Below are 15,605 nucleotides of genomic sequence, written 5' to 3' on the forward strand. Positions count from 1 at the left end.
GTAACAAAATAAAAAAGGAATATAAAAAAATACAGTATGGCTCACATTCTCTCAGGTGTGTCGTAGAAAAAGTGCCTTAAATGTTGTGGAAAAACGCTGCAGTGTCTATGTGTGTGTGTGTGTGTGTGTGTGTGTGAGTGAGTAAGAGTGGACTTGTTGTTCCTGAAGCAGCAACAGCAGCGTTGTACGTCACAGAAACACACGACTGCATCAGGCAGCAAACAAACAAATAAACAGGTGTCTGTGTTTGGTCCAGTTATTTCCAGCAGCTTCTTGTTGTGGACGGTGGACAAAGACAGACGAGTGTCATCATCATCATCATCATCATCAGACGTCACACCTTTGGTGGAGGGACAGGTCTCAGAGCCTGCAGAATGAACGTACTATTCAATTCAGGTCAGTTCAATTTCTCAACTCTCTGTACAAAGTCTTATCCAGAGAAGAGAAACACAACAATTATCAGCAAACAGCAGAGAGAGAAACAACTCTTTTTTAACAGAAGAAGAAATATCTGACAGACTCTGACTCAAAGATGTGCGGCCATCTGCCTCGGCCGGTTGTGGTGAAAGGAAAAATGGCTGAGAAAGTGTCCTTGATTCATTTGTGTCAAATTTTTTTGGTCCAACATTTGACAAAAACATCATACTATACCATATCGTTCAAAATTTGACAATTTTTTTTGAAAAAAAAATTTTGGTCGAAAATTTGACAAAAACATCTTACTTTACTATGTCGTCAAAAATTTAACAAAAACGTCATACTATACTATGGCTTCCAAAATTTGACAATTATTTTTGAAAAAACCCTGACTCAAAGATGTGCGGCCATCTGCCTCGGCCGGTTGTGGTGAAAGGAAAAAACGGCCGAGAAAGTGTCTTTGATTCATTTGTGTCGACGTGTCACAAACTCGATTTGTAAATCAAATATCAACAGAAACGACGTTGCGATCTCGACCTTTGAAAGGTGGAGTCCAGGATTTAACCACGCCCCCAGTATACTCCTACCGCTAACCTGAAGCTGCTACCGACGCATAGTAACCATGGCAACTGCTGATTTTGCTCCCAGTTCCTGTGTAAATGGAACACATAATTGTAGTTGGTTACCTGACGAGCAGCCATGAAATTCTGACTCGGAGGTTTGGCTCTGTTTCCTGCAGGAGGAGGAGGAGGCGGAGCTCCTTTGGGTCTTGCAGCCTACGAGCAGTTAGTTTGACATGTTAGCGATCAGTCACAGACCTTAAATCACTACGTAAGTTTGAATATTCTCACGTTACCTGATGTGACACCTGAATGGTCGGTGACGGTTTGTTTGGGCGCTGCTGGGCGGAGCTTGACACCGCTGTCGGCTTCCTCTGTGTTTGTGTCCTGTCAGAGAAAGAAAAGATTTCATCTCACACATTCCCAACTGTGCAAAATGGAGCAATACGTAGACCTACCACAAGGGGGAGCAGGACGACGAATACTTACATCGGCAGCATGGGAAGTTTGCGTTTTTTCCAGAGGAATCCGACGACACCCGCGATGATTCCGAGAACCAAGAGCGCGACGACGACGCCGATGATTATTCCTGCAGGAAAACAAAAACAAGACAACAAATGTGTTTAGTTTAGTCGTCGTAGAATCGTCAGACGTGAAGTTGTCGTCATATTTATCGCAGGTACCAGTCGACGAAGATCCGTCTTTGGAGTTGCAGTTGGGAGGCACCCACCCGGGCTCACACTGACACTCACTCCTGTGATTACACACCTGCAGAACACACACACACACACACACACACACACACACACACACACACACACACACACACACACACACACACACACACACACACACACACACACACAGAGGTCACATGACAGCAGCACCGACCATTAAAGGGGGTACGACGGAAAAAATCAAGTCTTTTATAATTGGTCTAGTAGATCAGATTTAGTCAACGGCTAAAAAATGTTTGAACTTAAGTTAGTTTCAACTTTTGTCAATTTTTTCCCCCCAAAATTGAATGTTTCAATTTGTTTGAAAAAAATGGAATCTTTCAACTTTTTTTAATCAAAAAAATAAAATAAATAATGCTTCAACTTTTGTTAATTTTTTCATAAAAAATTTAATGTTTCAACTTTTGTCTTTTTGTTCCAAAAATGTTATGTTTCAACTTTTGTTTAAAAAAAAAAAAGGTCAAAAAATTTACAAAAAAGTAATCGTTCAACTTTTGTCTTTTCCCCAAAAAAAGAAATGATTCAACTTTTGTTTAAAAAAAAACAAAAATTTCAAGTTTCAATTTTTTTTTTCTTCAAAAAAATTATTGTTTAAATTTTCAGAAAATGGAATCGTTCAACTTTTGTTAAAAACAAAAAAAACAAAAAAAAAGTTTCAATTTTTTGTCAATTTTTTGTCAAAATTCAACTTTTGGAAAAAACATTTTTATGAACACAGGTTTTTATTTGTGATGGTTAAGATTAAGGAAAGGGGATCAGGGAAGACATTATATCAGTCGGATAGCTGTACAAACATTTATGTGTGTGTGTGTGTGTGTGTGTGTGTGTACTTACAGCATGACCGGAGCATTTCGCAGAGCAGTTTACGTTTCTGTAAGCGACTGCGAGATCCACACACTCATTCTGACTGCACACCTGAAAAAAGACAACAAAACAACAACAACAACAACAACAGTCAGTCTCCACAGACACACACAGACACACTGAGGCTTCAACTCTGTTTCACAAACAAAATATTAACATTTTGATTTTTTTTGTGTTGTTGAAGATTCTTACCAAAATGACAGGATGTTGCTACAGAAGGACAAACTTCACAGATGAACCCACACTGATACATAAAAAACATTAAATAAGAAAAGACAAAAAAAACACTACTTCTTACCTTTCCAGGTCCACACTCAGTCCCAGTGTCCACCTGACCGTAGTCTTGAGTGTGGTCTTCAAAAAAAGCCGCCTTGCAGTCGTTAACTTTCACCATGCGGCCGTAGTTCGGGCTTCCTTGACCATTTTGGCAGAAGAGCTTCCCACAATACTTGTCTCTGCAAAACAAAACAGTAACGTTGTCAATCGCACGTCTATCGTTCTCTCCATTCTCATAATGAGAACGTTTTAACTCAAGTTAGTTTCAACTTTTGTCCATTTTTTTTTCCAAAAATTAAATGTTCCAATTTTTTTTTCAAAAAATTGAATCTTTCAACTTTTTGTATTTTTTCCCCCCAAAAATTTTATTTTTCAACTTATGTTTAAAAAAAGTAGAAAAGTAATGTTTCAACTTTTGTTTTTTTTTTGATAAAAAAAATAAAAAAAACTTAATGTTTCAACTTTTATTTTTTTTTCTCAAAAAATTTTATCTTTCAACTTGTACATTTTTTTTCCCAAAAAACTGAATGTTCCAATTTTTTTTCCAAGAAATTTAATGTTTGTCATTTTTTTTCAAAAAATTGTTTCAACTTTTGTTCAAAAATCAAAAAATGTTCAACATTTGCCAATTTCTTAGCAAAAAAACCCCCCACAACCGTCCGCTAATAACTACTGACCAATGGGCGAGTTAACGCACGTTAATGCATGAAGCGTTTCCATGACGACTGACTGTAAAAAGACGAGCGTGACGTCATGTTTACGTGACTTTAAACTTTAAACAGAGATGCACACATACGCAGTACACAGGTACGCTGGTTATTTGTAGTGCTGCTCTTTTCCTTTAATAATATTGTGTTTTGTGGAGACTCACTGTTGCTGACAGGGGATGTACTGGTCTTTAGACGGACGTTTGCAGTAAGAGTAGTACGTTCCTCTTTTGTTGTAGTTGTAGCAGTAAGCTTGAGCCTCGACGGCACCTGAAAAACAAGGGAAATGCGATGCATTCAATGCCCCTGGTTACATGATTTCCATCACTTCACAATAAGTGGTGTGTGGAGAGGAGAATTTACATGGCATTTAAATGATTAAAAAAAAGTAAAAAAAAGTACTCTCACCTCCTCCGTACATCTTGACACACTGGTTCGGCCTCTGCGGACACTGACCGTTGTGGCAGTATCCTCGCGCTCGGTCACATGGGAGACCGTTGACAGCGAACACGTCCTCAGGGCAGACGTTGTTAGTTCCGTCACAGTATTCAGGCAAATCGCAGCCGTCCTGCTTCCTGCGACACTCTCTGGAGCGAGGCAGGATCTGTGTGGAGACACATTCATTCACTTTAGTTTCATTTGTAATGGATCTTAGGTTGATATTCTCCTCAGAAGGCAGTAAAAAAATTGCTTGAATTTTGTCAAAACAGTAAAAACCTTTTTGTAAAAACATAAATAAAACCCTGGCATCTTTGTGCCATCTTTTTGATTTAAGATTCCTAAATTACTGAACAAAAATGTTCACATTTTCACAAAAAATAATATTGTTTACGCCACAAAATTTTACGTAACCATTACATTCTGTATGATGTTTAACTACAGCTATATTTATCCAAGAAATGAATTACTGACAGGACAATTTATTTTCTCTGGTCCACAATTTGTAATGTCTCCAATGGCCACTAGAGGTCAGTGACAGATCAGCGGTTGCCTCACCTTACACCTCTCACAGCAATCGCCGTCTGCACACTGTGATCCCTCTGACAGCCTGCAGGTGGTGGCATTGCAACACGGGTTGGTGCACTCCTTTTAACACAACATAGAAGCTGTTAAGACTTGTACAACAATAAGAATTTTATTTGATGATATTTATCAAAAAGAAAAAGATAAATACTTTGAGTTTAGATGGATTTTTTTCTTTCTGGACCATCTTTGAGATAAAATTCATCATTCTCCTCTCGCTGCTGCTTCCCTTATTCATTATTTATGTATTAGCTCTGCTGTGGAGCTTTGGAAACCTGTGTGTTATATTCACTCAGATATATGTGTGTTTGTATATATATCTGACAAAGTTATTGAACTGATTTTTACTGCAGTCCCTGCATGACAGTGATGCAGTGAAACATCTCTACCATTTCACAATGTTGTCTTTTGGAAAAGTTGTGGCCGGCGAGAAAAAACCAAGCGTGTGTGTGTAGAGAGAGAGAGAGAGAATACCAGCAGAGAAGATGCAAACGTGTCTGAGCACATTCAATCTCACAGGAATGTACTTGAGTTTTTAGTCTGAAACAGTGACATACAAGGGATATCATTGAAGATGATCTATCGCGAACAAGATGCATTCAATGACCCTGGTAAATTTCAACACTTCACAATAGTGCGTTCATATCTAGCCACGTTTAAAAGTAAACGTTTTCTTTTCTTAAACGTAATGCCCGCTAAGCGTTTCTATGACGCAGATGACCTGGTTTGTTTTGTTTATACCTGCACAGTGCCACAGTCGCACTCCTCTCCCGCCTCCATGAACCCGTTGCCGCAGACAGGTGGCGCCACCAGACTCCTGTAGTGCGGTTTATTCAGCAGACAGCTGGGCCCGCGGTTCATCAGGTACTTGTTGTACATGTTGCTGCTGCAGCTGCTGAAGGTTCGGGGGATGTCATAGCTGAGGACAAACGAGGACACGTTTAATCTACTGATCAGTTCCATCCATCGCAGTTTTTACATCTGGCAAAAAGGACTTTTATTTACAATATTTAAACTAGAGTGGTGATAGTCGACGACTACTAATGCTCCACGCTGAGTCCATGGGCCCACATTTTTATGCCAATTTTAAAGCAAAGTTTGCATAGGCAATGAAGGCCACTTTGGACATGTGGTGTGCAGCTGTGACCTTGGAAATAGGTTGAGGTCACCGATCTTCGAACTTGTTCAAGATACTTGTAAGAGGCATGGACAGTGCCAGTTTGACATCAATATGTCGAATATTTGTCAAGTTATCGTGTTGACAAGCTCGTAAAGTGCCGTTTACACATTTCTCACATTTCCCCGCAAAAAAAACGCGTAAAAATGCACGAACAATTCAAAAAAAGGTTTTTTGACAAAATGAAAAAAACGTCTGGGGATATTCACCCACTAAACAATCCCGCAAAATGTGAAGGACATACGCGCACAGGAAGGTATTCATTTTAGTCCGGACAGACGGAACGGTGCGAACTCTATATGCTCCGTGTCGAGCGCGGAGCATAACAATTGTGTCCAGCCATGGCAAAAGGGTTCACAAGTCTACTTTGGAGTTATTTACATATTCTGAAAGTGTATTTCGGGTCACAATTGTCAAACGGTCAATATACGAAGCTCAGTGCTTCAAAATGGTCGCTCACAGACCAACAGACGACATCAATGTGTGTTATTTGCACTTGTGTCAGATCGTCTTCTATAAAAAGACACGGTGTCTCACCTGAGAGCTGCAGCCATGATGCAGGAGTCTCCAACACAACTGCAGGCGCTGGAGTCGTCGTGGTTCATGCCCAGGTTGTGACCCATCTCATGAGCCAGCGTCGCTCCGATTGCGATGGCGCGGTCGTTGTGATTCTGAAAGTTAAGTCACGTTTAAATGAAACGCACACCAGAGATAGCCTGTGATCTTTAAAGGTGCCATATGTAAGAATGTGGCCAAAAACAGTTACTACATTCAAATTCAAAATACCGAGGTCTTTTAGGTTTGGTTTTCTGACCTAACTGGCAACCCCAGTGGTTGCTCGGCAGCTGAGACTCTACTGACTGCAATGATTGGTAGACGGCGGTAGGTGGTGCCACATGAAGCCAAAACATGATTTCAAAACATAAACATGATTTGCAGTCTGCAAAATATTGTTTTTAATGCAAATATTTTGTCTGTACTGTTGTTGTTGGTGAGTTCAGTTTGTTATATGAACATTATTCCTGAGTCTCTGTGACATATTAGGAGGATTTTATCATTTATTACATAATGCACCTTTAAGTGATTAAAGCTTTTGACTTTATCTCATATGATCCTGATTATGAAGATCTGCAGTTATTTTAAAGCTATAAAGACTCTCTGATATTGTTTTAGTTGTTAGTTTCCTACCTTGCATATTGTCTAGTTTAAATCCTGTTGTATTTTGCAGTTTTTCTTCCTGTATCTCAGTGTTTACTTCCTGTCCTAAACATTCCCTTTCCAACTGGCGCTACACAATAAATAGAGAGCTGCAGAAGGTGCTACCACTAATGGGTGACATCGTCATCTCAAGTCCTCACCTGCACCACCCCCACAGAGTGACCAGAGCACAGAGTCCCGATGAAAGCCAGTCCCACAGTCGCTCCTTCAAAGTCAATCCCACTGTAAGACAAAAGACGAACCACTTTATCTCAACTTTTGTCTTAATTTCACAAGAAATAAACGTTGACTGGTTTCACAAAGGTGTGACATGACTCATCATATCCACATGTATTAAAATAGCGCCCCACGGCTGTGGCAAAAAGAGCGGTTTAAAAAAAGAAAGAAAGAAGGCAGAGCCGTTAAACCATAAGATGTAGGCGTTTAACCAAAAGGGACATTTCGGTTACATTTGTTGAGACATCTGTACTTCCCCTGAATCTGAATTAGGACATAACATAACGGACAGAGTTTGTGACATTGAATCTGACGTGGAAGCAAAACGAGGAGAAAAAGTTGTTGTTAAACTCTTCAGCAAATAAGAGCGGATTTGGTTTAACCTGGATCTCTGTTTCATATAAACAAGCAAACAGGATTGTTGAGCCATATTAAAGCAATCATATGCAACTTTCCTGAGACAAAGGATGAATTCCAATTCCTTGTTTAACCCTCAATCTCAAAAATGTTCTCCCTCTAGTCCAAGTTCTGTCCTGATTCTCAGATAAATTAAGTTGAGGCCAAGTTTAAGGGCTGTATCGCCCTCAATGTTGAGATTTTCCGAGACCACCCTTGGGAGCAAGGGCTACCCAGAATGCATTGCGTGTTTTGACATAACAAAGATGGCGCCGAAAGCAGCGAAACAAGTATTTTCTTTGTTAGTAGAGATATAAAAATGATCTTAGTTTAGGCCCATATTATGGATTACTGACGTCATTGTTGCCTAACATTTATTTTTATTTGACCATCTTTTGTCAATAGTCGGCCGGTGTGGTTTACTTTTCAATAAGTCGTGGTGTGTGGTAACTGTCAGCTGAATATTTGTATGAGTATCATCTTATAACTAACTGACAACCTAATAACTTGACTGACAAACGGATCAGAATAAATAATCCTGACGTAAATGTCTTCTTCTTCTTCTTTTTTGGAGTTGACAGACTGGACGCAGCTTTGGCGTTATTCTGCCCCCTACAGTCTGAAGACGTATCTGCATTTAAGGGGTGTCCCATTTCTAAGTGACAAAATAACCCTCAACACTTGGTTTTGAGGCCAGTTAAGATTAAGGGTTGAGCTTGAGGGTTAAGATAGGAATTGGAATTGGCCCCAAGACTCTCTGACATATTAGTTCAAATCTTCATGGACATCATGTCGTATTTGGTTCCATAGAAGTTCCTCTAACCTGATGAGATGTGCGTTGTCATGCTTCTTCCTCTTGGACAGCTCGGAGTTCCTCCACTTCATGAAAGCGTCCAGGTTATCCCCGGCTGGAGGCCTCACAGTGATCAAATCCCGGTTGGACCAGATCTCCAGCCCCACCAGAGCAATGAAGGTCCTCAGGGGCTTATAGGCCTGACGACAACATGACAGGAGATCAGCAGAAAGACAGAGGCGAACGTTGAAGGTCCAGTGTAAAACATTTAGGAGGTTTTATCAGAAGAAATTGATAGTCAAATCACTTTACAGTGATTTCCAAAGACTGGGTTGGGACCTACAAATGGATCATGGGAGATAAGAAGCTCTATGATACACCGTAGACTACAACAACTTAGAATTAGTGTAACTTTAGTCATGTATTGCTTGGCATTTTAAAGCGGAAGCTTAGTCTTACTTTGCTAAATGAAGAAGAACAACCTCGTATGAACTGGAAATTTGTCAAACCTGATAAGTCCTGTGTGACTTGGAGTTTGACCAAATATAGAAATCTAAGCCACTTGACTCACCATGTTGACAAAGTTGACAATTTCGAATATCCTCTTTCTCAGCTTGGTCTGGTCTCGATTCATCTTCACGTACTGAAACACCATGTTGTCATATTAGGCCACATCCTGTTTCTCAGCCTCAGGATTTATGACATTCATTTGAGTGTTATTTTAAATTCCCATCATGTAAAAATAGTTTATTTGTAACTTACCAGACGGTTATCAGCAACAAGGAAGAGCTCAATGTATTTCTGTTGCTGGACGATCGTTATTCCCTGAAGGGCAAAAGCACTGGTTAGTTAATGTTGGTTAATATTTGTCTTTATAAACCAGCAGTGAATGATGTTTTTGTGCAGCAGAATGTTAAATGAACTGAAAGCAGAACAGGGTTTAGTGACAGTCATGACGTTACCCCTGATCTGGAGCGGCTGAGGCTCGTCGGGGGTTCGAAGTCGTCGCTCCAGCTGGTGTTGGTGACGCCACACACCGCGGGCGTCAGGTTCTCCTTCTCTTTCTCACTGAATGTCGTCACAGCGTGATCACCTTCATCGTCTCCTGACAGAGGCTCGATCAGGTATTTCTGTGCAGACGTTCTGAAGTAACCCCTGAAAACAAAACCACAACTTTTCCCTTAAGTTCTACAGAAATAGCCATGAGTTTGAGGTCAAACTAAAGGTTATTTCAGTGGAACCTTATTTGTACACACACATATATATATATATATATATATATATATATATATATATATGTATATATACACATATATATATATATATATATATATATATGTATATATACACATATATATATATATATATATACACATATATATATATATATATATGTACACACACATATATATATATATATATATATATATATATATATATATATATATGAATACATATATACATATACACACAAAAATAAATAAACATATATATATACATATATATGCATATATATATACACACACACACATACATACAGATATATGTACATATATACATATGTGTATATATATACGTATATACACACACATATATATATATGTACACACATATATATAAAAATACATATATACATATACACATAAATAAATAAACATATATATATATATACATATATATACACATATATGCATATATATATACACACACACACATACATACACATATATGTACATATGTGTATATATATATACATATATACACACACACACATATATATACATATACATATATAGACATACATATATACATATGTGTATATATATATACATATATACACACACACACATATATATATATACATATACATATATAGACATACATATATACATATACATATATACATACATACACATATACACACACACACACACACACACACACACACACACACACACACACACATATAATAAGGTTCTACCTAATGTACCTTTGCTTTAAAACAGTGGTACTACAACATACCCAGCTAGCTTACTGAATCTCTTACTGGCAGCCATTTTGTCAGGTCACAAGAGGAACAGTACAGGTGATTTAGCTTCCTCAGTTTCTGCGGGTATGCTAGCTAGCTTCAGAGTGCTAGTAACTTCTGGTTATGATGAGCTGCGAGAAGTTCTTGCTAGCTTTACAGCTATGACACAGCAAAAACATTGAAGACAACATGTTCTTGTCAGGAGCTACACTAAGTATGTTTTGTTTTATTAACCTGGTGTATGGAAACATGGCACAATACTGTTTGCTAACAACACAGAGCTGATAATATGGTGTTTTGTGTTGAGTTTAGTCTCTGCAGCCTCACCTGAGTCCATCACACGTGCTAATGCTAACAGACGAGTTGTTGTCATCCACAATGTTTCCGTGATAGTAGCAGTGATCCTGGTAAAGACATGAAATCAAATCTAAGTTATCTTAGCAGCACGTGAAATCATGATTAAGAAGTGGTTTTAGCAAACACAAATGTCAGCACTTTTATATTATGTCACATAGAAAGAAGAAGAAGTGAAACTTCAAATGCTAACACTTACAATGTTCTCTGGGCTGCTGGTGACTAGAGTTCCATCTTCTCGATAATACGTTTCTGTGTAGTCGTTGGTGAGCAATTCACTTATGATAAAAATAAATAAAAATAAAGTGAAATCATACATTGACACATCAGTTTTTGGATTCTAAGAATACATTACAGCTATGACCCAAATTTTTTTTATTTAGACCTGGAGAAACGGAACAATCGGTTTTCCAACGTCAAAACACATATTACTGGGCAAACAAAGAAGTAAAACCAGGAAGTTGCCTTGAAATACTGTGTTTACATTGATTTACAATGTAGGTCTTGATTCTGCTGGTGAAAAATGTCATTAGCGAGAAACAAGAGGCAATTTAAAAAAAAAAAACACACAAAATTAAAGCTATTTTTCTTATGACAAATAAATACTTACTCATTTCTCTGTAGCTGCATTTCAATCTGTTTTCCCCCTAATGTCATTCCATACTTTAATGTCCCTGATCTGACGTACTGTGGTGAGAAAGACCAGGGAAATGAAATAGTGAATGGGATGCAGTTACAAGAACAACACAAATGTACAGCATTTCTGTCACATATATATACATATATACATATATATACATTTACATACATATACATATATAATTATAGATACATATATATATATACACGTATATATATACACATATATATATATATATATATATATATACACACACACACATATATATATATATATATATACATACCTCGGCCTGTCTTTTTCTGACTGAGTGAAGTCTGACGGGTCGTACCACCTGGTAGTCCTTCACCTCTTCAAACTCATGGCTTCCATGGCTTTCTGTGGACACACACACACACACACACACACACACACACACACACACACACACACACACACACACACACACACACACACACACACACACACACACACACACACACACACACACACACACACACACGTGTATTATGAGATGTTTACTATATTGTTATTCATTGTAGCAGTTAATTATCCGCTTCCTTCCTCCACATCAAAACTATTAAGATATGCTAAGATAATAACACGATAAGATGCATCACATTACGACATGAGGATAATACACACATGAAGATAAATACATTTCAAATACATTATACTGCACTATTCATATAGAACAGGTCAAGACAGTAGCATTAACAATAATGATCATTATGGGATTAACCATTAACCCTGTGTAACAACACACCCACTGTCACTTTCATTCTACGCAGTAAAACTAAATGTCACCATTGTTTGTTTTTGTTGAATCTGTTATTTTGATCTAACCTGCTACAGAGTAAAGAACAGGTGAAAACCAGGAATATTGATATTCCTCACACACACACACACACACACACACACACACACACACACACACACACACAGACACACACACACACACACACACACACACACACACACACAGATATATTTATTTACACTGCATGAGAGATTTGCCCTCAGGGCAACAACACACAGACGTGCAGCCGTACTTTGTTAGCTTTGTTTCAGCCTGAAGGGAATAAATAAAGTGTTCAAACACCATTCAGAGCTGTCTCTACATGCTATTATTAAGATTAACAACAGCAACAACAAGATTATTTTACTTAATTTTATCTAATCTATGTATTTCAGTGAGCAGATCACAGTTATTTTACCCTGCAGCAATATTTTTCACTATGTCTTTATGTTTTTGAATGAATTGTCTTATTTATTTTTTCAATGCACGTGACAAATACACTTTACGCTGCATTTTAACTTCCCTGTTTCCATTAATTATTCATTTAAATGCTATTTTCTCATGCGTGAAACACTTTTCAGTGACGTGATCTCCCAAATGACACATATACTGTAAGACAGTTCAGATCAGCCTCAAGGATGAGCACTTTATTAAGTGTATTTGCCAGGATCTGTAGATATTTACTGATAGTGGAGTCAAAAAATATAAACCCCCACTTCCTTCTCTTTTTCAGTCTCTTTTGTCCTCTTTTGCTCTCAGTCATGTCATAACATTCTGTATTGCGACATTTTTATACCACAATCTGCGTCCGATACGAGTTACTGCCCCCCCCCCCCCCTTCAGACCGTATGAAGAAGGAAATGACTAAGTTTACCTGAGTCACAGTCAGTTGCACCTGACTGAGTGAGTGTTAACCATGCGTCAATCAAATATCACAGATATATTTAAAGCGACTCCCACTCACTTTGCTTAAACGTGGGATCACGGCGACTGTGGCTACTTTACTTTTGTCATCATGTCACCGGTTAGCAAATACAAGCCTAACCTAAACCACACCGGTTAATGTGTAACCCTAACCTAACCTTAACCAAACCTGCATTAATCAACTATTAATATCATCAAACAGATCTGGTTTCTTTGCCCTAATAAACAAAGAAACAACGCTTTTAAAACATCGTCATTTAGAAGTTTGAAAAACACGGATCAACTTTGTCTGTCTGACGTTTTATGGACCAAACAATTCGATCGATTCAGTGAGAAAATAATCGAGATATTAATCGATTCTGAAAATAATCGTTAGCTGCAGCACTAACCCTATACTCTTAGAAATAAAAGTGTATAAGTTCTTTCAGCTTGTCCTCATAGGAGAACCCTTTTTGGCTCCAGGTAGAACCTTTGGAGGGTTCTCTGGATCAAATGGTTCTTACTGGAACCATTAGTGTTACCAAGAACCCTTAAAAAACCCTTTCTTCAAGTTTTTCTTCAGCAAATGTTTCCAGGTAGAACCTCAGCCCTTGTAGAAGAACCCTTTTTGGAACCCTTATTTCTAAGAGTGTAACCACGAGTATAAATCTCAGCCCTGAACTTAACCTGGTCCAAAAAAAACATGACAACATGGTTTTAGGATCTATGGGGATCTACACTGGTCACACTCATTCTTGCACAACATCCTCAGTGAGGACACACACACTCTTACTTTACCCTTAACTTACCCAACCTTAAACATCACAACTAAAACCCTTAAACCTAGTCTTAACCCTCAAAAATACCTTATAAGTTGTAGGTATGTGTCCTGATAGGCTACTACAGACACACACACACACACACACACACACACACTGATAGATAACTGTCAGACTGTAGATAAAGTAAACTAGGACACTTGTTTTAATGACTTTATAACTGGACTTTAAAGCTCTCTGAATCAAAAGGATAAGTCTTTCAGTTATTAATCAGCCGACGTGGCTCTGCTCAGCGGAGGTAACCGTATCCGGTGACTTACCCGAGGGCTCAGGTGAGGCGTTTAGGATGAGGATCCACAATAGCAGAGTCCGGGTCATTGTCCAAGTGCAGACAGTCACACTGTAACAGAGCAGACGGTGATCCGGTCAGGCTTTATGCTGCCTACCTCCTACCTGCAACACACTGGTTCCTGTCACTGGTGGGGGGGTTTTTGGCGTTGGCCACGCCTTTCGCCCGGCCCTCCAGCAGCTGTCAGAGCGACACTTCCTCATCTGACAACACACACACACACACACACACAGAGAGAGAGAGCGAGAGAGAGAAACCGGCCTAAACACGCCCTCGCTGCTCTTCAGGAATGCAGGAAACATTATTGTGCCGACACACAATTAGGGCCAAAGCTGCACTTGCTTTCAGCCACTTTTAGTTTTTAGTCTCATCGCCGGTCGACGTCACTGCGAGGTTTTCATCTGCAGACAAAGCACAAAGACACAAGGGTTTGTATCGTCAGAGTAGATTTAGTCCTTCTTACCTTCAATGTTGAATTCTGAGTCTTTGCCGCGTACGTCAGTGCTTTGACTCACTGACTGACTGACAGGACACATCACACTATCACAAAGTTTCACAACGTTTATCATACAAAGACACCCACTGAACACATGCTTGGAGTCGGCGCGGACACGCGGACACACACACACACACACACACACTCAAAGTGTCCACAGACAATAAGACCAATGTTTTTGCTCCATCTGCAGCAGAGAAGGACATCTCAGGACACCACGTCCATGTGTTAGAGCTGCAACTAACCATTATTTTCCTAATCCATTAATCTGTCTATTTTTTATTCTATTAATCTATTTTCTCGATTAATCGATGAATCGTTTGGTCCATAAAATGTCAGAAAATGTTAAAAAACGTTGATCAGTTTTCGTCAAACCTGGAAATGACGATGTTCTCGAATGTCTGATTTCTCTGTTATGTGGAGCAAAGAAACAAAGAAAATATTCACATTTAAGAAACTAAAACAATCAGAAATCTTGTTTTAATCATGAAAAAAGCTTCAAAATAGTTGCCGATTCATTTAGTCATCGATGAATAATCGATTCATCGATTAATCGTTTCAGCTCTAGTGTGTGTGTGTGTGTGTGTGTGTGTGTCGGTGGACTGCATTTGTCATTTTAACCACAGCGTACATTATTTGCATTTTTATTACATGTATTTGACTCTCTGTGGTAAATCAAACTCACGGCCCTGTATGTTTTAGCCAGAGTTTGTCTGTCTGTCTTTTAGCAACATAACTATAAAAGTCGTGGACGGATTTGGATGAAATTTTGAGGAACTGTCCACAAGGTGACCAGGAACACATGATTACATTTTGGTCGTGATCCGTATACGATATCACTATTTTTCTCGCTATGTTGTGGGGGAGCTGAG

The 15,605-nt window shown here is 38.8% G+C and overlaps 1 protein-coding gene across 1 annotated transcript; it reads right to left on the reverse strand.

The window, feature by feature from the left end:
- Positions 1-235: 235 nt before the first annotated feature.
- Positions 236-14,299, reverse strand: LOC310940155 (zinc metalloproteinase-disintegrin-like MTP4). Its single transcript, XM_083905087.1, has 22 exons — positions 14,209-14,299; positions 11,694-11,785; positions 11,378-11,454; positions 10,967-11,045; positions 10,741-10,817; positions 9,347-9,539; positions 9,147-9,209; positions 8,956-9,027; positions 8,415-8,584; positions 7,120-7,201; positions 6,299-6,432; positions 5,326-5,503; positions 4,558-4,647; positions 3,970-4,165; positions 3,726-3,831; positions 2,877-3,033; positions 2,549-2,629; positions 1,661-1,745; positions 1,467-1,566; positions 1,274-1,364; positions 1,104-1,193; positions 236-367 (listed from the first exon to the last, which is right to left on the reverse strand). The coding sequence occupies exons 1-22, from the start codon at positions 14,264-14,266 to the stop codon at positions 335-337; spliced, it is 2,304 nt and encodes a 767-aa protein (XP_083761213.1). The 5' UTR covers positions 14,267-14,299; the 3' UTR covers positions 236-334.
- Positions 14,300-15,605: the final 1,306 nt, after the last annotated feature.

Source organism: Microchirus variegatus (genome assembly GCF_963457635.1).
Source record: "Microchirus variegatus genome assembly, chromosome: 18".
In the NCBI taxonomy this organism is placed as follows: Eukaryota; Metazoa; Chordata; class Actinopteri; order Pleuronectiformes; family Soleidae; genus Microchirus; species Microchirus variegatus.

Coding starts and splice junctions, on each gene's coding strand:
- LOC310940155 (XM_083905087.1), bottom strand. CDS start 14,266: ATGACCCGGACTCTGCTATTGTGGATCCTCATCCTAAACGCCTCACCT. Junction 4,648..5,325: donor GCGACTGTGGCACTGTGCAG/GTATAAACAAAA, acceptor TTGTGTTAAAAG/GAGTGCACCAACCCGTGTTG. Junction 1,567..1,660: donor AGACGGATCTTCGTCGACTG/GTACCTGCGATA, acceptor GTTTTCCTGCAG/GAATAATCATCGGCGTCGTC.